The sequence below is a fragment of the Lithobates pipiens genome, unplaced genomic scaffold, assembly GCF_037356315.1.
Source record: "Lithobates pipiens isolate NorthernLeopardFrog02 unplaced genomic scaffold, aLitPip1_a1.2 Scaffold_62, whole genome shotgun sequence".
Taxonomy (NCBI): domain Eukaryota; kingdom Metazoa; phylum Chordata; class Amphibia; order Anura; family Ranidae; genus Lithobates; species Lithobates pipiens.
In genome coordinates this window covers 323504-347930 of record NW_027507884.1, presented here as the reverse complement: position 1 = coordinate 347930, position 24427 = coordinate 323504, and the positions used below count along the sequence as shown (strand labels likewise).

The 24427-nt window shown below is 42.8% G+C and overlaps 1 protein-coding gene across 1 annotated transcript in view; it reads left to right on the top strand.

The window, feature by feature from the left end:
* The first annotated feature begins 789 nt into the window (after positions 1-789).
* LOC143958846 (Fc receptor-like protein 2) overlaps positions 790-24427 on the top strand; it is an 86258-nt gene continuing 62620 nt past the window's right edge. The window contains exons 1-2 of the mRNA XM_077467827.1: positions 790-1081; positions 16326-16469. Of these exons, the coding sequence (XP_077323953.1) occupies positions 790-1081; positions 16326-16469 (436 nt within the window). The remainder of the gene's footprint in view (positions 1082-16325; positions 16470-24427) is intronic.

Below are 24427 nucleotides of genomic sequence, written 5' to 3'. Positions count from 1 at the left end.
TTTTAAATTACATTTTTCCTTTAGAAATGTCATTTCTCTGCAGTACTTTTATAAAAAAATGGGGAAATGCGCTACTTTACAGGCATACTAAGGGGACCCCCCAGGCACAATATTTAAAGGAATATTTAATTTTATCCATCATTCTTTCATTTTAAGCATTATTAAAATCACTGCTCCCGAAAAAACGGCCGTTTTTAAAACTTTTTTTTGCAATGATACATGTCCCCTGGGGCAGGACCCAGGTCCCCAAACACTTTTTATGACAATAACTGGCATATAAACCTTTAAAATGAACACTCTTGATTTTTCATGTTCCTGTCCCATAGACTTGAACAGTGTACACACATACTTTTTGTCTGTTTGGGGGTGTTTGGCTCATCCCTGCTAGCTATGTAGATGAATTAAACACAGTGGTGTAGTGGGTAGCACTTTCACCTAGCAGTAAAGAGGTTTGCTGGTTTGAATCCCAACCGCCTGCCTGGATGTTTGCATGTTCTCCCTGTGCCTGCGAGGGTTTCCTCCGGTTTCCTCCCACACTCCAAAGACATGCTGGTGGGTTAATTGGATCATGTCTAAAACTTGGCCTGTGAGTTAGGGACCTTAGATTGTAGGCTCCTTGAGGGTAGGGACTGATGTGAATGTATAATATATATGTAAAGCGCTGTGTAAATTGACAGCGCTATAAAAGTACATGAAATAATATTAATAATAAACTGAATGTTCAGTTGGCTGAGTACCATGTCATGCAACTTTCTGAGAACATATTACATTTTATTGTGTGGAATTACCATGGCAGAAGTTACAATTCCACTTTATTCCTCTTCAGGATGGGCAGTGAGTCCTGTGGTCAACTTCACCCCAAACTGGAAGAAGATCATCATAGGAGACTCTATAACAATGACGTGTGATGTGGGGTCCTCTGGAGGAGAAGATCTGACCTACGCCTGGTACAAAGATGGTAACTGGATGTATATGGAAAAAATCTTCACCATTACACCTGCAATCGCTTTGAATAGCGGGAACTACAGCTGCGAGGCCGGTATAGAAAGAAGTGGCACTGCCAGACTGGACGTTGTTGCTGGTCAGTTGATTATTTCATATTTGGAAATATATAATTTATTATGTTCTTCACACATTCCAGACATGATAAAAGAAACCCAGCATCAAACAGTACCCACATGTTTCTTCTTAGTGTAGCCAGCAGTTGACTTTATTAGGGGCTCCCATGTTATAGGAATTGTTTTACCTGCCAAAGGATTCATATTTTGTCTATGCAGTGATCAGATTTGCAGAGCTCTGTTACACAATACAATCCTGTCTGGCAGGACAGAAGACCTTATTTTTTTTCTTCTGCAATTCAGTAACACCTACAGGTCTTGTCCCTCCCCAGCCAGTGACTGAGAAGCAGCAGACTGATGAGCTCATCTATAGCTAGAATCTCTCCTCCTATCAGCAAGATCTTTGTTAGAACTGTAGATCTTTGTCCCGATTTTCCCTTCCTCAGTCAGACCTTAGCTGTACTAGCAAGAGTCTGATACAAAGTCAAATTCAGATACTTATGCCGCGTACACGCAGTCGGAAATGCCGCCAGCAAAAGTCAGATGCAAGCTTTTGGTTGGAAAATGCGACCGTGTGTATGCTCCATCGGACGGAGCATGTTCTCAATTTTTGAGACGGAAAACGTTTCTATCGGAAAAGCCCTTCGTCTGTATGCAATTCCGCCGCGCAAAAAAACACGCGTGCTCAGAATCAAGTACGAGACGGAAGTGCCCGGTCTGGTAAAACTAGTGTTCATAATGGAGATAGCACATTGGTCACGCTGCAAATTATTGGATTTTTTAATGAAGCGCATTCTTTTGTTCTTTATAATGCTAGAAGAATTAATTTGTTTTGCTGCTGATATTTACACACAGTTCTGACAAACTGATTTCTTTATTATTTCTCGTGATCTCCTGAATAATATTTTTTGTTTTTAAAGCCAGATATCCATAATAATGTTTAGAAGTATTTTTTATATCTTTTATTTTTTTTTTTTATCAAGATCTCCTGTTTTTTTTTTTATTATTATTTTTTTATTTTCTAGTGATCTCCATACTTTTTTTTTTTTTTTGGTGTGTCAAGTTTCCACAACAACGTTATTATCTTGTATTTTTTAAGCTCAAGGAGGTTGGTTGGTGTCCCTTGTTAATTTCACATTGTATTTTGGAAATGTACCTGCCTACTCACAAACTGTCCTATTTGAATAAAAACACATAGGCAAGTATTTTCATAACAAAAAATCTCTATTTATTCTGGCTCATAAAAACAAAATAAAGAGGGAAGGCAATGCTGGAGAAACGGCTTCAATTTGAGAAGCTTTTTGCCCCCCAGAGCAGACATCAACTTTGTAAAGAAAAATTGGTAGCTTGAGAAGTCCATTTTGAAGGAAGCATAATCTGGTCCAGGACTCCCAGACATCGGGAACAGCAGCAGATGACATCTATGTCCCCAGGCTGTGGTACTACAAAAGGCTGCGTCTTCTGTCAGACCAGACTGAACCCAGGTCATCACTTTCATATATTTCCTGCAGCCTTCCTTGGAGGCTGTGGCTCTGGAGGTAGACTTGTGGCAGAAGAAGGAGGATGGCCGAGCACACATAAGTGGACGTCATCGGTCATTTGGCCCCTCAACCCCTTATGAAGGGCCTCAAAAAATGTTTTTTCGCAGTTGAGACGTTGGCCCTCCACCATTTTTTGCAAATTTGCAGCTATATAGAAGCCATAGGCCTCTACAGCGTCGAGGGGTGGCTTTTCAGGGCCGCATTAACATCCTTAATGAGGGCAAGTGCTGCCTCCTCCACATTACTCAACTTCTTGGCCCTTTTGGGTGGAAGGCGGAGGGGAGGCACCTGGGATTGGGTGAGACTCCTACTGGGTCCACTTCCTGGTGGCAACTTCCCCCTGCCTCCTCCTGTCTGCCACATTTCCCAGCCTCGTCCTGGCTGAGGTCTTCCTGTGTATGAAAAAGGGACCTAGTTTTAGTTTTTGGTTCATCAATCACACACAATTTTCAACTCATGACTGTTACAAATTGAATGTTAAGAAATAGAAAAGACTATCATTCTGACCCCAGCATTTTTCATTCTTGTCACAATCATTTTTGGCCCCTACTGTCTATTGATAAGTGAAACACTTTCTATGAAATCATTAATTTGTTATCAATAATAACATCTAGTTAACCTCAGCTGGGGTTGAGGGAAGGGTGGATGGAAGTGTAGAAAGTGATTCCCTGGCTTCAATCTGGCCTTCCAGAAACTGCATCCTGTTGTAGTACCACAAACTGGGTACATACACGTCTTCTGCTCCTGATCTCATGGAAGCCTGGATCTTATTAAGCTCCTTCCTATTCGTTCCTCTCAAGTTACCAATTTTCCTCTCCACAAAGTCGATGTCTGCCTCGTGGACCTGCGTCTTCACAAATTGCAGCAGTTTCTCCAGCGATGCCTTCCTAGCTGGTTTGTTTCTATATAAAGGGTTTTTTACCTCCCACTAATTTTTCATATCCCTGTATTTGTCAATAAATTGGCCCATGAATTCCGGGTCTTTGAATTGTATCATATTTTCTGCAAGGCAAAACACAAGACAAATAACACTAATATCAGGCTAAACTATCATAATCTTATCCCAATATAGGTCTCAATCTCTAATCAGTATAGGCCACTGATGTCCCAAGTTCAAATGTTACCTTCGTTATCACGATCGGCACTTCCTCCACTCACAGATCTTACATGCGACAAATGTGTGTTATCTTTATATACACTGCGCATGTGTGAAACTCCGCCCGCGTCACCCATCCCTAACGTTCTTTCGAGAATCTTCCCCGCCCCTTCTCTTTTGGCGCAGTGGGAGATGACATGGCGGAGACACAGCAGGTGTGTAATAGCAGTAGCGAGGAGGAAAGCCCAGAGCAAGAAACGTCTCGATCCCGCAGGAGATTTAAGGCCTCAAATATGTCCTTTGTAGAGATGGAGGACATCTTGAAGAGGGCCGACTATGACGAGAAGTATGGACCTTACCTAAACCCAAATGTGAGAAAGGAAAAAGATGATGACTAAAGTTGTGAAGAGTCTGGCCAGGAATTTTGGGGTATGACGATCCAAGGAGCAATTGAGGAAATGCTGGTCAGACCTGAAATTGAGGGAGCAGGAGCAGTATAGAAGGATCAAGAAAGTGCTTCTAAAAAGTAAGTATTTGTCCTGTGTTCCTATTATTATTATTACTTGCATGTTGTGCCATGTGCTTTTCTTTACTGTTGTACACTTTTAAATGGCTACTTTCATGTTCGTGGGCACAGTAATCGGTCGCAGTAAACATTGTTCTGTTTGCAAAATAAATACAATGTTTTTGGCAGATACAGCGTTAACTACATTTGGTCATGATAATTTGTATTAAAAGTGTAGCGCTGGTATTTTTGCCATATAATGCTATTAATAGGACTATGTTAATAGATTGGTATTTGGCTTCCTCTACTGGTTTACAATGGAAAGAGACTTGTTTTAACTTTCGTCTAACAGCTAAGCAGGAAGTGACTTAATTGTTTACCTTGTGAAGGGACTCACCCACCCACAGTGCCCACTCACCTACCCATGAACACTAGTGGCTGAACTGCATGCTGGGTAGGTAATAAAAGGCCCAGCGCGGCCATTTTATGTCTCTTGCTGGGACGCGTGGCCTGCATACAGGGATCTGTGGGTGTGTGTCTGAAGAGCCGCGGCCTGCTCGGTGCGGAGCAAAAGTTGAAACCACCAAAGACAGTTTACACCACAGCATGCTGGAGCAGTGGCATGGTCAGATTGGGAAGGATCCAGAGACACCTGACGGAGCCCGACGGAGGTCCCAGTCATCTTGCGGAGCAGTGCAGCGTGAGGGAGCTGACTGTGGCAGGACTGGGAACCAAAGGAGCGGAGGCATCCATCTGTCCAGGCCTGGTGTGGTGAGAGGGCTGTTGCCCAGAAGTTAAATACCGCACTTCACACATTTAGACTAATCTTATGGCATTGCTGGGACCTGTAGTCCCACGGATCAGTTCTTTTCGGTTGAGTTGCACTCACACAGGCCTCAAGCCTAAATTCCAGTAACAAGGGACTGACGCTGGGAGTACATTCCCAGGGAAGGAGTTCACAAATACATTGCACTATCGAAGTTACTGTTTTGTAGACATGTGCAGAGTAAAATATTTCGTTTCGGAATTTCGTTTTCGTCCGAAAACTTAATTTATTTAGTTACTCCCGAAATTCGTTTTTATTTATTTCGTTTTTCGTTCAAAAATTGCATTCGTCCGAAAATCCACATGAATTACGGTCGAATCTGTCTTTGAAGGCTTATGGTGTCTGTCGAATGTATAAAGAAGATTCGATGGAGCTAGAATATAGCATACTTTAGAACCCTATTAAAGTCTATGGGACTCCAACGTTCAAAATTTAAAGTGCTAATTTTAAAGGCTAATTTGCAAGTTACTGTGCTAAAAAGTGTTTGGGGACCCGGGTCCTGCCCCAGGGGACATGTATCAATGCAAAAAAAAGTTTTAAAAACGGCCGTTTTTTCGGGAGCAGTGATTTTAATAATGATTAAAGTGAAACAATAAAAGTGTAATATTCCTTTAAATTTCGTAGGGGGGGGGGGGGGGGGGGGTTGTCTATAGTATGCCTGTGAAGGGGCTCATGTTTCCCGTGCTTAGAACTGTCCCTGCACAAAGTGTCATTTATGCAGGAAAAAAAGCCCTTTAAAATCACTCGCAGCTATTATGAATTGTCGGCTCCGTAATACAGAGAACACTCATTGAAAGTCATTGATAAAAAAATAAAAATAAATAAATAAATAAAAAAGCGTGGGGGTCCCCTAAATTCAATTACCAGGCCCTTCAGGTCTGGTATGGATATTAAGGGGAACCCTGCCTCAAATTTAAGAAAAAATTTGACGTGGGGTTCCCCCTAAATATCCATAACCAGACCCTTCAGGTCTGGTATGGATATTAAGGGGAACTCCGCGTCAAATTTAAAAAAAAATTGACGTGGGGTTCCCCCTAAAAATCCATACCAGACCCTTTATCCGAGCACGCAACCTGACAGGCCGCAGGAAAAGAGGGGGGGACGAGAGAGTGGCCCCCCCTCCCTCCTGAACCGTACCAGGCCACATGCCCTCAACATTGGGAGGATGCTTTGGGGGTCTGTGACCCCTCAAAGCACCTTGTCCCCATGTTGATGAGGACAAGGGCCTCATCCCCACAACCCTGGCCGGTGGTTGTGGAGGTCTGCGGGTGGGGGGCTTATCAGAATCTGGAAGCCCCCTTTAACAAGGGGACCCCCAGATCCCGGCCCCCCCCTGTTTGAAATGGTAAGGGGGTACAAAAGTACCCCTACCATTTCACAAAGAAAGTGTAAAAAATGGTTAAATAAAACAAACACTTTTGAAAAATTCCTTTATTAAAAATAAAAAAATAAAAAAAAGATTCCAACGGCGGTAATCCACTCTTGCTATCCAGCGACGGACGGTCATCTCTCCAGCGATGTCTCATCTCATCCAGCGCAGCGTATCCATCCTTCTTCTGTCTCCGTGAAGGAGACACTGCAGGCATTCCGGCGGCTGACGTTTCTTATATACGGAGGGCGGGGCCACCCGTCACCTGACCCCGCCCCCCTCTGACGCAAGAGGAAACCCGGGGTTCCCTGTGACGTATGGGTGACCCCGCACCCCTCTGATGTAACACAGGCAGGTTTCCGTTACATCAGAGGGGGGCGGGGTCACCCATACGTCACGGGGAACCCCGGGTTTCCCCTTGCGTCAGAGGGGGGCGGGGTCAAAGTGACGGGTGGCCCCGCCCTCCGTATATAAGAAACGTCAGCCGCCGGAATGCCTGCAGTGTCTCCTTCACGGAGACAGAAGAAGGATGTATTCGCTGCGCTGGATGAGATGAGACATCGCTGGAGAGATGACCATCCGTCGCTGGATAGCAAGAGTGGATTACCGCCGCTGGAATCTTTTTTTTATTTTTTTATTTTTAATAAAGGAATTTTTCAAAAGTGTGTTTGTTTTATTTTTTTTTAACAGAAACGTTTTTATTGGTCATAAAACGGATACAACAATACATCACAGCTCGTTTTTCCTTTTTACATAGAAACTACAGCATATCAAGCATTAGGTAGAAACGAAAAGAAAACTCAGAGAGTCATCACATCATACTCATACATTAGCATGTTTCATATAGACACATTCAGCAGTCACAGTCCTTGGAGCATTTCTCCCCCCCCACCCGAGCCACTATCTAGAGGGGCAGCACTCGAGTGTATTTGCCACAGATTTCCAGGGCAAGAGACCGAGCATATATATAGACTCCCACTCCAAAGCATAACAGGGATGGAAAGGGGGGTCTCTGGAAATGGGAGGGTTCCAGAAACCTAAGGACCACGCGCACAGGAGCGGACAGGCTAGTGTCTCACTCCCGTACCCAGCAACCCCAGATCTTAGTAAATTTCTTGGGGCATTTACGACTCATATAAGTAAGCTTATACAACGGAAGGGCAGCATCTATCAAAGCCTTCCAATGAGTTATACTAGGTGGGTCCGACTTCTTCCACTGCATGAGGATAGCCTTTCGGACGTAAAATGCTGCATAGAACACAAACAACTGACGATGTATGTTCGGTGTCACCCTATCACACACACCTAGCAGTAGGACTACCGGGTCCAGGCCCACAGAGAGGCCCCCGACCTCATTGATCTCCCGTACCACCCCCTCCCAAAATTGATATATAGCCGGACATTCCCATACTACATGCAGGAAAGAGCCCACTGTGGTAGTACACTTCAGGCACCTATCCGAGTGTCCCGGATATATTCTGGACAGGCGTTGCGGGGTATAGTATGCCCTATGGATGAATTTTAACTGAATGAACCTGTCCTTAGCCGAGATCATCAGCGGCAAATACTGTTGTATACCCTCCTCCCAGTCATCTGTCGCCAGGGTGGGGAGGTCCGCCAACCATTTCTGGAAGAGACCAGTTCCCCCTCCGGGCGACTCCATCGAAATCCTAAGGTAGAGAGACGATAGAAACACGGTCTGCATCCAGGGCCAAAAGAAATCTCTCAACATTGTTAGAGTGGAGGATTACTCCTGCAGGAAATTGAGCTCTAAGGGCATGGCGTAGCTGTATATAGCGAAAAATCATTCTGGAGGGGAATTGACAGTCCTCTCTAAGGGAATCAAAGGGAATGAGGGAGCCCCCAGGCATCACCTGTTGCAGAGTAGTGACACCATATCTAGTCCATAGAGCCGGATCAGGAACCGACTGGAGATGTTTCAGTCGAGGATTCCCCCATAGTGGAGTATGTGGTGACAATGCGGCGTGTGGGTCTAACCGAGCCGCAACCTGAGTCCAGACCCGAAGCGTAGTTCGCATAGGGGTGGTGACCTCAGGGCGAGCCCTCGGTCCCTTGTATACCAAGGCACTCAATTCAGCATGAGAGCCTAGAATCGCCGCCTCCAGATTAACAGATGGGTTAGAGCGGATCTGCCGGAACCACCACCGCACCGTGACCAGTACAGCCGCCCAGTAATATTCCTTGAAGCAGGGAAGGGCCAGGCCCCCCGGGACAGAGGCAACTGGAGGGCAGCTCGCGCTATCCTCGGGGTCGCCCCAGCCCAAATGAAAGTAGACACCACCTGATCCATCTTTTTGAAAAAGGAGTTTGGGATCGGAACTGGGGTATTACGAAATACATAAAGAAACTTTGGAAGAAACGTCATCTTAAGCAGGTTGACCCTCCCCACCGGGGTGAGGGGTAGGGCCTTCCACACTTGGCACTTATCCATCAGGCTCCGGAGGACAGGATAGACATTATCTGCGAGATACTCCTTGGACCCCCTCTGCACCTCTATGCCCAGGTAGCGAAATTTATCTACCGTCCGCAAAGAGGTACGGGCAGATACAACCAGGGGAGCGGGAGACAGGGGAAATAGCAGAGACTTGTCCCAGTTAATACGTACCCCCGATAGGGAGCCGAACTCGTCAATGAGCCCGAGGGCCGTGTCCAGCGCAGCGGAGGCATCCGGGAGATACAGGAGGGTGTCGTCCGCATAAAGCGAAATCTTTTCACACACCGGTCCAACCCACAGCCCTCCTAATTCCACCGAGTCACGCAACAACACTGCTAGGGGTTCAATGGCAAGTGCGAACAAGCCCGGGGAGAGAGGGCACCCCTGTCTAGTACCCCTACCCAAGGAGAAGCTTTCAGACAATAGGCCGTCAGTGCGCACCCTGGCAGTGGGAGCTCTATAGAGCAGTTTAACCCAAGATATAAATTGGGGTCCGAAGTTAAACCTCTCCAGAACTTTCCAAAGGAACTGCCACTCAACCGAGTCAAACGCCTTCTCGGCGTCCAAGGAGGCGACGACTTTCTGTGAGTCCTCAGTCGCAGCCAGGGATATGTGAGTATATAAACGTCTGAGGTTTATGTCGGTGCCTTTACCCGGCATAAACCCCGTCTGATCCCCCTGAATCAGTGTTAGAATGACCGAATTGAGTCGGGTGGCTAGGATCTTAGTGACAATTTTAGCATCGACATTAAGTAGTGAGATTGGTCGGTAGGAGGAGCACAGACCCGGGTCCTTGCCAGGTTTGGGAATCACCACAATGATCGCCTCGGACATCGTGGCCGGTAGCTCCCCCTCCCGTAACATGGAAAGCAAGAGGGCGTGTAACTGTGGCACCACCACATCGGCATTCGTCTTATAGAACTCCGCGGGAATCCCATCCGGGCCCGGGGTCTTCGCCGACTGGAGTGTAGCCACCGCCGTCTGTACCTCCTTAAGCGTAATGGGGGCATCTAATCTAATACGGTCCGCCTCAGAGAGCACCGGAAGAGCCCTACGGTTGAGAAAGTCCTCCAGAGCCTCGGGGGCGGCCGTAGCCCTAGACGTGTACAAAGCTCGGTAGTAATCTGCAAAGCGACTATTTATAAGCTGCGGGCTGGAAATCATCTCCCCCTGTTCCCCTCTAATATGGGCGATATGGGAGGCGTTCGATCGCTCCTTGGCCAACCAAGCCAGAAGCCGACCCGTCCTCTCACCCTGCTCAAATATGCGTTGGGACTGGTTAAGAAGGAGTTTTCTAGTGGCTTCGGTACGGAGCAATGAAATTTCCCTATGAGCTCTCAGGAGGTGTTTGTTTTATTTAACCATTTTTTACACTTTCTTTGTGAAATGGTAGGGGTACTTTTGTACCCCCTTACCATTTCAAACAGGGGGGGGCCGGGATCTGGGGGTCCCCTTGTTAAAGGGGGCTTCCAGATTCTGATAAGCCCCCCGCCCGCAGACCTCCACAACCACCGGCCAGGGTTGTGGGGATGAGGCCCTTGTCCTCATCAACATGGGGACAAGGTGCTTTGAGGGGTCACAGACCCCCAAAGCATCCTCCCAATGTTGAGGGCATGTGGGCTGGTACGGTTCAGGAGGGAGGGGGGGCCGCTCTCTCGTCCCCCCCTCTTTTCCTGCGGCCTGCCAGGTTGCGTGCTCGGATAAAGGGTCTGGTATGGATTTTTAGGGGGAACCCCACGTAAATTTTTTTTTAAATTTGACGCGGAGTTCCCCTTAATATCCATACCAGACCTGAAGGGTCTGGTTATGGATATTTAGGGGAAACCCCACGTCAAATTTTTTCTTAAATTTGAGGCAGGGTTCCCCTTAATATCCATACCAGACCTGAAGGGCCTGGTAATTGAATTTGGGGGAAACCCCACGCTTTTTTTTAAATTTATTTATTTATTTTTTTATCAATGACTTTCAATAAGTGTTCTCTGTATTATGGAGCCGACAATTCATAATAGCTGCGAGTGATTTTAAAGGACTTTTTTTCCTGCATAAATGACACTTTGTGCTGGGACAGTTCTAAGCACCAGAAACATGTGCCCCTTCACAGGCATACTATAGACAACCCCCCCCTACGAAATTTAAAGGAATATTACACTTTTATTGTTTCACTTTAATCATTATTAAAATCACTGCTCCCGAAAAAACGGCAGTTTTTAAAACTTTTTTTTGCATTTATACATGTCCATTGGGGCAGGACCCGGGTCCCCAAACACTTTTTAGGACAGTAAGAATATTTTCTCTCTGTCAAATCTTTTTTCTCTGTCGAATATTTTCTCTATATAATCTTGTACTAATAGAGGTAAGGTTAGGCACATTCGACCACAGGTTCTATAGACACAGATTGTTGTCAGAGTCATGTCAAATCTCCTATTCTATATCGAACTGTTGTAACAATGAAAACGAAAATAAAGCATTTATTTATGTCGGATCTTTCGTTTTTCGGATTTTGTGCTTTCGTTATCGTTTGTCAAAACGAAAACGAAAATAGCTGAAATTCGGACGAAAATGCATTCGGACGAAAACGAATGCACATGTCTACTGTTTTGTACTATTCTACATTACATTACTGCTTGGAAATCCTGTGGAATATAAATACTGCAGTATAAATGGCTAGTTGAAGAAAAGAAGACAAGAGACTATATCCCTTACTGTAAGGCCTTACAGTGTTGCTACTACATACTAGAAACTGCAGGGGGAGCTTTGAGTAATTAAACTGCATTATATAATCTTGTCAAATACTGTGTAGGATATTACAGATCTTATCGTGTCTGCACTGTGTACTGGAAGTGGGAAGGTGCCCAGGGCTGAGATCTTATTGCCTGAGCATTATTCCCACTTGGAGACACGCCTGCAGGAGCAATCCAGGTTTCATTATTGTGTCAGAATTGTATGTCATTACGGTTCTTATGTTTAATGCTCAAACCTGTTCCAGTAAACTTATATTTTGGTTTAACACAATCTATCCTGAGGTTTGTTCATTCCGCGTACACGCGATCGGATTTTCCGATGGGAAATGTTGGATGTAAGCTTGTTAGCGGTAAGTCCGACCACGTGTATGCTTCATTGGACAGTTGTTGTCGGGCTTTCCGGCAACAAATTTTGGCTAGCAGGTTCTCAAATTTTCCGCCAACAAATGTGTGTTGTCGGACTTTCCGATCATGTGTACACAAGTCCGTCAGACAAAAGTCCAAAGTACAAATACGCATGCTCGGAATCCAGGATGAGCCGGAAGCGCTCGGTCTTGTAAAACTAGCATTTGTAATGGAGATATCACATTCGTGACAAAATTATGAAATCTCTCAATGTAGAGCATTCTCTTCTTCTTTATAATGTTATATTAATGAAGCTGCTTTGCTGGTGATATTTACAGAGTTCTGACAAACATTTTTATTTTTTTTAGTGATCTCCAGAATGATTTTTTTTTTGTGTTTTTTTTTCCAGTGATCTTCAGAAGAATATTTTTTATTTTAGTTTTTTCTACTGATCTCCAAAATAATATTTTTTGTTTCGTTTTTTTCTAGTGATCTTCAAAATAATATTTTTTATTTAGTTTTTTTTCAAGTGATTTAATATATGTATATATATATATATTTTCTAGTGATTTTCGGAATAATATTTTTTATTTTTTATTTTTCTAGTGATCTCCAGAATAATGTTTTTTAGTTTTGTGTGTCAAGTTACCACAACACCATTATTATCTTGTATTTTTTAACCTCAAAGATACAACTATGTTGGTGTCCCTTATTAATTTGACATTGTATTTTTGAAATGTACCTGCCTACTCACAAACTGTCCTTTTTGAAGTAAAACACATAGCCAAGTATTTGTCAAATCAAAACTATTTAATTCAATAGAGAACACAAGGTCATATCAAAATAAAGAGGAAGGCAATGATGGGCAAACATTTGGAATTGGTGATGCCTTTGTACCCCAGGGCAGACATCAATTATTTGACAGTCAAAATTGGTAACCTGAGGAGTCCACTTAATAGGGAGCACAATACGGTCCAGGACTCCAAGAGATCGGGAGCAGCAGCAGATGACATATATATCCAGAGGCTGTGGTCTTCCAACAGCCTGCATTTTTTTCCAGACCACACCGAACCCAGGCCATCACTCTCAACACTTCATTCCACCCTTCCTTCCATGCTGCTGTGGTGGGTGGGGTGGATGTGTTGTTGGTGGAGGTGGTGGAGGAGCATGGTCCAACTCGCAGAGTTTTTTTCCGGGTGATTTCAACCCTTTGTCCCCTTGTTTAGAGTCTGAAGAAGTATTTCCTTGCACATAGTGCGCTGGTCCTCCTCCATCTCTCCATATCAATTTATTGCCTGTCAGGCATCCAAACACCCCCTGGCCATCAGGGGCCATGCTAATAGCAGCTGTAGCTTTGCAAAGAAAAGCAGCCGTGGCATCGCCCAGGTTCCTGGACTTCCTGTCCCTTTTTGTTGGAGGGCGGAGGGCAGGAACCTGTGATTCTGTCAGGCAGCTTGCCATATCATCCTCTTGGCTAAGGCTGAGACTTACCTGTGTATAAAAATGGTACATATTTTTAGTTTTTTGGTCATCAATCACACACAATTTTGAGCTCATGACTGTTGCAAATTGAATGCTAACAAATAGAAAAGACTATCATTCTGACCCCAGCATTTTTCATTATTGTCCCAATCATTTTTGGCCACTTCTGTCTATTGACATGTAAACCACTTTGTTAAATCATAAATTTTTGATTAATTACATCTAGTTAACATCATTCAATTTTTGATAATACATATGTTGAACAATGCTATACCTGGGTCAAGCTGGGCTCCTCCACATCTTCTTCCTGGGTGGAAGGCCCAGGGTGGACCTCAGAAGCCTTAGCCGATGTGAAAGGAAGTGTTGAGAGTGATGGCCTGGGTTCCATCTAGTCGGACAAAAAACACAGGCTGTGGTAGTACCACAGCCTGGGGACATATATGTTATCTGCTGCTGCTCCGGATCTCTGGGAATCCTGGACTTTCTTGCGCTCCTCAGGCTACCAGTTTTGCCCTTCAAATAGTTGATGTCTGCCATGGGATAAACAAGCTTCACCAATTGCAACAGTTTCTCCATCGCTGCCTTCCTATTTAGTTTGAATAGTCCCTGCATTTTACTTGCAGCTCCCGGTATTTTTCGATAAACTCAAGCAGGAAATCAGGGGCCGTAAATTTATCAACTATTTTATCTGCAAGACACAACACAAGACAAGCCCTAATGTCAGGCTAAACTCTCATAATCTTGTCCCAATATAGGCCTCAAGCAGTATAGGCCACTAACCACTGAGGCTCCAATTTACAATTGTAGCTTTGTTTGAATGATCAGCGATAACGATCCTCTGTCCTCCACTCACAGATTGTACATACGTTCGTTACATCACCCGCGTGTTATGGCTTTATATACACTGCGAATGCGTGAAACTCCGCCCCTGTCCTTCTTTCTAGTGTATTCCCCGTCTCTTCTCTTTCCGGGCAGTGGGAGAGCACATAGCAGAGATACAGCAGGTGCAGCCCGGAGCAAGGCAGTTACTGACCCAGGAGGATATATAAGGCCTCAAATATGTCCTTTGAAGAGATGGCGGAGATGGACATCTTAAATAAGACAGACTACAGAAACCCAAATATCAGAAAGGCCATTAAGATCATGGCTAAAGTTGTGAGAAGTCTGCACAGGAATTTTGGGGTACGACAATCCAAGGATCAATTGAGGAAACGCTGGTCATATCTGAAATTGAGGGAACAGGATCAGTATAGAAAGATCAGAAAAGTGCTGCAAAAAGTAAGTATTTGTCGTGTGTTCCTATTATTATTACTTTCATGCTGGTCCATTCTTTACTATTGTACAGTTTAAAATGCCAAGTTTGAGGTTCGGGGACACAGGAATCATTTGTATTAAACATTGTTCGTTCGACCATTAATACATAATTTTTGGCAGATGCAGGTTAACTACATTTGTTCAGGCCTATTATGATTAACTGCTTCATATCCGCGCTATAGCCAGATGACGGCTACAGCGCGGATCTGCTTTGCCGGGAGTACATCTATTGACGTCCTCCCCTTTGCAGGCTCGTTACGCTACCCTGAAGGGGGCACGGGGTGCTCACTGTGATCGCCTAAGTCAATGAGACTTGGGTGATCACAGATCTGAGTAAGGGGTCGATCCCGGCCCCTTACCACGTGATCAGCTGTCAGCCAATGACAGCTGATCACATAATACAAACAGAAGATCGGTAATCGTTTTTTATTCTTCTCACACTGACAGCGTGAGGAGAAAAAAAGCTGATCGCCGGCTTCTGTTTGAAGGGACATCGGCCCCGAAGAGGAAGAGAATCATATGTGCCATATGTACCACCTACCAGTGCCACGAATCAGTGCCCACAGTGCCACAAATCAGTGCCCACAGTATGTAAGTGCCATCAATCAGTGCCACCTATCACTGCCCACAAGTGCCACCTATCAATGACAAGTGCCACCTATCAATGCCCACCAGTGGTGCCAATCAATGCCTCATCAGTGCCCATCACTGCCACCCATCAGTGGCCATCAGTGCCCCTATCAATGTCACCTATCAGTGCCACCTATTAGTGCCCTTCAGTGCCACCTATCAATGCCCTTCAGTGCCGCCGATCAGTGCCACCCATCAGTGCCACCCATCAGTGCCATCTCTCAGTATCCACCAATGCCACCTTGCAGTGCCCACCAGTGCCACCTATCAGTGCCCACCAGTGCCACCTCGTCAGTGCCCATCAATTCAGCCTATCGGTGCCCAGCAGTGTAGCCTCATCAGCGTACATCAATGAAGGAGAAAAATTACCTGTTTGCAAAATGTATTAATAAAATATAAAACATTTTTTATTTATTTTTTTAAAATGTGGCCTTTTTAAAAAAATGTAACAAAAAATAAAAAACCCAGAGGTCATCAAATACCACCAAAAGAAAGCTCTATTTGTGGGGAAAAAATTATAAAAATATAATTTGGGTACTGTGTTGTATGACCGTACAATTGTCGTTGACAGCACTAAAAGCTGAAAATTGGTCTGGGCAGGAGGGAGGTTTAGGTGCCAAATAAGCAAGTGGTTAAAATAGGTTTATTACATTGTTGTCTAGATGTGTTTGAAACTATAATGAAATGACAACTCTGGACGCAGGAGCACTAGTGTGGGACAGCATAACAACCTTGTTATGGTGTCCCATGCAGGTGCTCCAGTGGATACTAGGGGTCTCTCCATGTGTGAAACTTGCACAAAACAGGTAATTATTCCAGCTTTTGAAAGGGAAAAAATCATGTATTCAGCTTGGAACTCTGCCAAAACAGACAATTGGAAAACACTTCCAAGCAATGTTTCATATTACTATTTCTAGCCAAACATATCTGTCTGCTAAGTATGCATTTTTTGCATTCACATAGGGGAGAAAAGAATAGGGACATCTGAGAACACCAGTAACCCCACACAACCGAATGAAGAAAGGCAACTCACCACACACCCTGAAGATGTGGATGCAGATGTTCAGGAAGTGCTGGGTGAAGTGGTAGCAAAGGTGTCGACAACAGGTCAGTGTTAGGTAATAGATGGATGCCTGCATATTTATAATACATGGTGTGTTTTTTTATTTTTAGGTGATGTGGATGTTGCGGAAAAAGAAACTCACTTCAGCAGTGCAAGTGCACAAATCCTGAGCAGTCAGATCATGGCTTGTAATCGTGATTTGGAAAAGATGAAACAAAACATCCATGATGTTCAAAAAAGACTGAGCAACATCATAGATATTTTAGGAAAAAGCTAAACAAAAAAACATTTTAAAGTTGTCGTTATGGTGTACATGTTTTTCCAGTTTTAAATGAATTGCAAAGCCAAATTTTGAAGATGCACACAGTGTGTCAACATGTGCTATCTCCCATCCTGGGATATCAATGTACATGTTTTGTGGGTGCAACCCCCTTCCTCCAAACTAAAGTAGGTGAGAGGAAGGGGTTGCACCCCTGAAACACGTCCATTGATCCCCCATGATGGGAGCGAGCACATGTTGACACACTGGGGCTTATTTCAAACAGGCAAAACCACTTTTCACTACAAGTGCAATGCAAGTGCACTTGTAGGGCAAAGTGGATTGTCCTTTCTGAAATAAGCCCCAGTGTTTCAACATGTGCTAGCTCCCATCATGGGGGATCAATGGACATGTTTTTGGGGTGAAACCCCTTCCTCTCGCCTACTTTAGTTTGGAGAAAGGGGTTGCACCCACAAAACACGTACATTGATATCCCATGATGGTCAAGGAATAAGGGTTCTAGGAATACCGGTGCAATTGCTGAAGTTGCTCCCTTTGTATCCACACCCAAAAACGTTTTGTTGTATGGACTATCTTGGTACTTGGTAGAAAATGCACAGAAAAAATTATAAAAAATTACAAATAATTTAATAAAGATAGACAGGAGTGTAGCGAGATTTCACTCCTGTCTATCTTTATTAAATTATTTGTAATTTTTTATAATTTTTCCTGTGCATTTTCTACCAAGTACCGAGATAGTCCATACAACAAAATGTTTTTGGGTGTAGATACAAAGGGAGCAACTTCAGCAATTGCCCCGGTATTGCTAGAACCCTTATTCCTTGACGATTATTAATCGGGATGGTGGTACTTTTATGTGTATTGTGTCTAATATTTACTTGAGGCTATACTCAAGTTTATGGCAATATCCCATGATGGGCGATAGCACATGTTGACACACTGTGTGTTTTGTGGCTTTAGCAAAATAGATGTAGGGAAAAGACACACATTTTAGGCATGGGACCATGAGGGAAATCCAAATTTTGAGTCCCAATTTGTGTGTATCTTCAAAATTTGTCTTTTAGAGGGGTGAGATCACCCCATCTAATGAAGGCAAGATCAACACAGTTTTGACATACTAATGTCTCATATGGCGTTCACTTTAGCAAAGTCAAACTTTGTAAGTTCCTGAGTTGGGGATGTGTATGTTATGTTTTTAAACATGCCTGTTTAGCCCCAAAAAAGTCAAATATATGTCAAACATACATGTTATACACCAAGATGTTGGTTTGTTCTAAAACTGTTTATAACGTACATGTGAATGTGCTTGGAGTAAAATGTTTTATACTCAACAATGTGTCGCTTCTTATTTCAATGCTCATTACCAGTTTATTTGTTACGTTGGTATAGTTACAGTGACAATGGGTGTTATTTACTAAAGGCAAATCCACTTTGCACTACAAGTGCACTCTCAGTGCACTTTCAAGTGCACTTGTAGTGCAAAGTGGATTTGCCTTTAGTAAATAACCCCCACTGTGCTGTAAAATGTGCCAAAATCAGGCCATTTTAGGGACTTCAAGCAATTAATTCATGGAGTTGAAAAAGATGAATATTTTTATCATTAATGCATTACATACATTAACAACAATTACATTGTGTGTGTGAGGCAGACCCACAGCACAACATAATAGTTAGCTGAAGTAGAGATTGTCACCTCATGTATCAAATAAGTTACGTTTGCAATATTGAAGAAAATGGCCAAAATTAAAAGGCCATTTGAGAACCTAGGAGACAGATAAGAAACACAAACAGTAATTCAAATGAAATATGAGTTTAGTTTTTTGAAAAAATTGTCATTACACATCCACAAGATTTTGTTGTAAAGCAATTGCCACTCTACCCACAAAGTACTCTACATATTTTTTCCCTGACTTTGCGGGTGCTTTGGGGGGATAAGCAAGGATAGCCACTTTCGAGCGCAGTCATTGCTGCAGGTTCTGATGAAAAGTCGGCCTCAGTCGGAGGCCAGATAGCTGGCTGCATTCTTTCTTAGGTAGTTGTGCAGAATGCAGCACCTCAACACAATGTGGTTAAGTTTATATTTGGCCAGGTTGATGGGCGTAAGGAAGATACTGAACCGGCTGGCCATAAGCCAAAGGCATTTTCCACCACTCTTCTGGCACGTGCCAGCTGGTAATTAAAAATCTTCTGCTCTGGGGTCATATATCTCTTAGATGTTCCTCCAGAGCATAGGCCTCATCCGCGACAAATATGAAATTGAGACCCTTGACATTCTCCTCCGGAAGTGGCAACCGCAATGTGCCATTTTAAAGATGCCTGTAGAACATCAGAGTTTCTGCTGTTCTTCCCAACATCCAGGTAGCGAAACTCATAATTGGCCGACAACACCGCCAACATCACAATACTACTAAACCCCTTATAACTATTAGTAAGACCCTGAGTTGGGTGGTGGTACGATCCTTACATGCTTCGCATCTATAGCACCACCACAATTGGGAAAGTCCCACTGGTGATGAAACTGGGAAGCCACGGTCTGCCAATCCTCTAGGTTGGAAGGAAACTGTGGAGTCAAACAAGAAAAAAATAATTAGTACTTTTGCACATAACATTGTAAGCAGATTAGACAAAAACATTCTTGGCCAACATAAGTATTACATTTTTTTAAATGAGTATTTAAAGACAAAAGTATGAGGTCAACTTATCAAATTCCTCACCCCCTCCGATGGCTCATTTGAAACATTTTATGCTGGGGGGGTAGATGTTTTGGACAGGTAAGCCTCTCTACTTCATTGAGAGCTGAATGCATAAATAGTGTGTGTTACTTTGGCCTGCCCCTCCTTACTTACAATATTGGCAATCAACTGGACAGGTAAGAAGTGTCATAATCCAAAAATATGAATACGCACTGTCCAAATTGAAGCACATTTTTACATTCTGCAATTACCTATCAAGATAATAGGAGAAAAAAAACTTTAATGACTTAAGCCCCGGACCATTTGGCTGGCCAAAGACCAGAGCACTTTTTACGATTCTGCACTGCATAGCTTTAACTGACAATTGCATGGCGTGAGACGTGGCTCCCAAACAAAATCAACGTCTTTTTTTCCCCACAAATAGAGCTTTCTTTTGGTGGTATTTGATCACCTCTGCGGTTTTTATTTTTTGCGCTATAAACAAAAAAAGAGCGACTATTTTGAAAAAAAACAAGTACTAATATCACTGAACAATATATAAAAATATTCCTCATTGATCCCAGCGCTCAAATAAAAGAAAGTTTTCAAAATCCAATTGTAAGCTGCTATCATAAATTAAAATCATAAATCACATAGAGATATATAGTATACATCATCCGTTAACCCTTCATCAAATAAAATATACTATATTGAAAGCGCTAAATATTCAATAAATTCCAAAACAAATACACATAAAAAGATGACAGTTCGTAATTTTCAAAAAATCCACCAAAAAAGTTTTTTGAAGCCCAAAAACGTGATTATGAACTATCCACTTCAATGTTCACAAGGTGATGAAAAAGAGAAGAAAGTCCATCTCCAAGCCAGAGACACCAGTGCACAGAAGTTTCACAATCGGTGATACCCCTTATGGTAAAAAACTTACCAGAACTCAAAGGGTTACAGGCACATCATAAAAAAAAATATTATTGGTTCCTCGGATTCCTTATAGAAATGCTTCTCAATATAACCAATACCAAAACGGTTGCCAACATGAATAGTTAAAGGTTTCTTGATCTCCTTACAACAATATCTTTCGATTTACAGTACTCCACTCAGCACGGATTCACATGTAGGAAAAGATGAAAAACATATTCCATAGTGCAAACCGTTTTTTATTTAATACATTTCTCATGCGCTGATAAAAACATACGTACACAATTTAAAATTGTAAAATCATTATCATCATTAGTGTCACTCGCAGTGCGTTCAGGTTTGTCTCACCACAGTCCTGAGAACAAAAGATCGTACACGGTCTCAGCGTCCACGGCGGGTCCCGGGCTAACAATCAAACCCTCTCCTCTGCGATGACGTACAGCTGCTTGGTCACACCCATACGCGTTTCGTCACTATGTCTTCATCTGTGGGCGTGGCCAAGCAGCGCAGCTCGTACGTTTATATACAGAGCGGAAGGCGAGCGGACACAAAGTCACTCCTCCGTCCCGCCTACTCATCTCTCACACTAATACTAGAAGCGGAAGTGCCAGGACACGCCGTGCACGCCGTCACCATGCCAACGCGCCTCATAGCGCAATGACTCAGAAGCGCATTTACGTCAGACAGACTAGTCATCAGTACGCTGCTGAATCACCCGGCGCCATCTATAAACAGGTACAGCCCTCACCTTATTATCAGACGTGCCAATACCTATTCAACACACTTTATCACTCCCACTTCCAGAATCTCTGGTAATGCTGCATATGCCAACAACCGGCAAATGATTAGCAAAAAAAGCAAAGAGTAGTTACTACTTTGAATATGTTCTGGACAGCTCCAGACATTACATCACCTTTCTCTATGCTTTATAAACATTTTCAAAGAAAAAATATATAATAACATTTTCAAAGAGAAAAACAACATTAGTATCTCATACATTTTATGTATGCATAATTTACGATAGAGTAAATTAATACAACAATTAAAATTAACACTCAAAAACGACACAAATAAAATTATAGAAACGGAAGTGAATTACTCCTCCCGTACAGATCTTAACCACCTTTAGATTATAATAATGGTTCTCCACAGATACCACTATATACACTATTATTGATAACAGTGTGATTTAATACCATTCCTACCTCAATTACCACTCCTTACCACTCCTTACTAAAAAATAAAAGTAAAAATAAAAATTCGCTCTAAAGATAGAATAGTTCAAATTCCATCAAATACCACTAATAATATCTTAATACCATTTATATAATTGTTTATCAAAAAAATACAAGTAAATTGTTATAGCCTGTGCAGGGCATATTCTCAACTGAATCTCAACCTTATTTCTGGTGCGTTAACATGCGTTAACGCCTCCTGCCAAACACAAATAAAAATAAAAATAAATAAAAATAAAAGTAAATAAGAAAATAAAAATAAAAATAAATAATAAAGATGAAAAAATAAAAATAAAAATAATAATGATATAATAAACATAAACATAAAACTAAATAATACAATTGAAAATGAAATAAAAATAAATATGAAATAAAAATGAAAATAAACATATATAAAATTAAAAATAAAATAAAAAGATGTGAAAAAAAAGAAAAAATATATATATATCTAAAGAACCTCGAGAATCCTTAAGAGCAAACTAAACAATACCGTCAGTAATCACTGATAAAGCAGTTAACGTCCACCTCTATATTTAAGCCATGGGGACTCAATGTATTAGCACGAAAAATCCATTCAGTTTCCCGTTTTGATATATCCCGAACTAGGTTACTCCCCCTCCAAGCTGGAAAAATCCTATCTATGCCCCAAAACTTTAGGCCTGTAGGATCCCTATTATGCTTAAGTCTGAAATGCAAAGAGACACTGTGGTCTCTGTATCCGATAGAGATATTATAAATATATTCTGCCACCCGTTTACATAGCTTTCTTTTCGTTCGCCCTATATACATAAGGCCGCATGGACACTGAAGAGCATACACCACATGCGTCGTTATGCATGTGATGTACTGCTCTATTTTAAAATTGTGTCCATTACCGGTAGAGGTAAATTGGTCAATCCCCCTCAGATGGCTATGTACCGACTTACAGGCTTTACATCTACGGCAGATGTAAAGATTTTTTTTGAAAAAAACACATTATTTTTTACTTTTTGCTATAATAAATATCCACAAAAAATATATTAAACAAACATTTTTTTCCTCAGTTTAGGCCGATACGTTTTCTTCTATATATTTTTGGTAAAAAAATCGCAATAAGCGTATATTGATTGGTTTGCGCAAAAGTTATAGCATCTACAAAATAGGGGGTAGTTTTATGGCATTTTTATTAATATATATATATTTTTTTTGTTTACACACACAGTTCCGGGTTCGCTGTGTGCCCCGAGCGATCGCAGGAGCCCGGCGGTGATCGAGACCACCGGGCACTCACATCAGGCAATGAATAAACAGTGGTTCTGGACAGCCACACTCTGAAAAAAAGCCTTTTATTCAAAAGCTATGATTAAGCACTGTGTGTAATGTGAAACGCATCAGTTTCCTGTTCTGCTGTGACATGCATTTTTGGACTTTGTGTTTCTTTGAATAAAAGGCTTTTTTTCTGGGGTGCGGCTGTCCGCACTTGGGTGAAGAGTAGTGTTATCAGATGATCCTCCTGGAGCGGTGACCCCCCTTCTATCTCGATTCTTGGGCACTTGCATCAGCTCGGGGGGTGAGTGGGGGGCCCACAGGGCGAAGAGACGTTACATAACGTTGTTTCGCCTAGCTATGCCATTCTGCCACAGTACAACTGTGGCGGCTGGTCGGCATGTGGTTAAACAGTACCATTTGAAAGTATTCAGGCAGGCACTTGCACTACATGCTTTGGTGAATTCATCCATAAATATGACCACAAAAGAGGTAAAGTGTGTATGGGTTTGGCAAAGTCAGCAGATAGAGTATTGGAACTGGTTGACTTAGCGGTTGGGGGGGAGGGAGGGCTCCAAATGAGTTTGGGCCCCCAAAAAATAGCATCTTGCACTCTGCCTGAATTTAAGGACAACAATAACATTTGTACACATTTTAGGGGGTGTTTAGGGTAAGCACTAAAATGGAGCTGACAAAATACATTGTTAAGTTACTAGGCTAGGTATGTATGGGCCCAGGATAGCATGCTAGCGAGGTTAGTGAAGGCAAATATGCATGAAGGACAAAAAAGGAGCATTAAAAGCTTACAGCATGCATGAGGACAAAGAGGACATTCACAGCATATTACAATCATGGTAATTATGGAATGAAGAAATTAATACAATACATTAGCAAACATTGTTTGCATGTTCAGCTCCTTGTTGGTGGGAACTGAGGATCATATATAGAAATGGTTACATAGTTAGTCAGGTTGAAAAAAGACACAAGTGTATTTTTGAACCTTGCTGAACCCTGAAGAACATGGCTGAACCTTACTGAACCCTGCAGAACCTCACTGAACCTTGATGAACACTGCAGAACCTTGCTGAATCTTGCTGAACCTTGAATCTTGCTGAGTCTTGCAGAACCCTGCAGGACCTTGCTGAACCTTGCAGAACCTTGCTGAACCCTGCAGAACCTTGCTGAACCTTGATGAACCCTGCAGAAGCTTGCTGAACCCTGCAAAACCTTGCTGAACCTTGCTGAACCTAGCAGAACTTTGCTGAATCTTGCTGAATCCTGCTGAACCTTGCTGAATGTTACTGAACCCTGCAGGACCTTGCAGAACCTCGCTGAACCTTGCTGAATCCTGCAGAACCTTGCTGAATCTTGTTGAACCTTCCTGAATCTTGCTGAACCTTGCTGAACCTTTCTGAATCTTGGTGAACCCTGCAGAACCTTGCTGAACCCTGCAGAACCTTGCTGAATCTTGCTGAACCTTGCTGAACCCTGCAGAACCTTGCTGAATCTTGCTGAACCTCATTGAACCCTGCAGAACCTTGCTGAACCTTGCAGAACCTTGATGAACCTTGATGAACCCTGCAGAACCTTACTGAACCTTGCTGAATCTTGCTGAACCTTGCTGAAACTTGCTT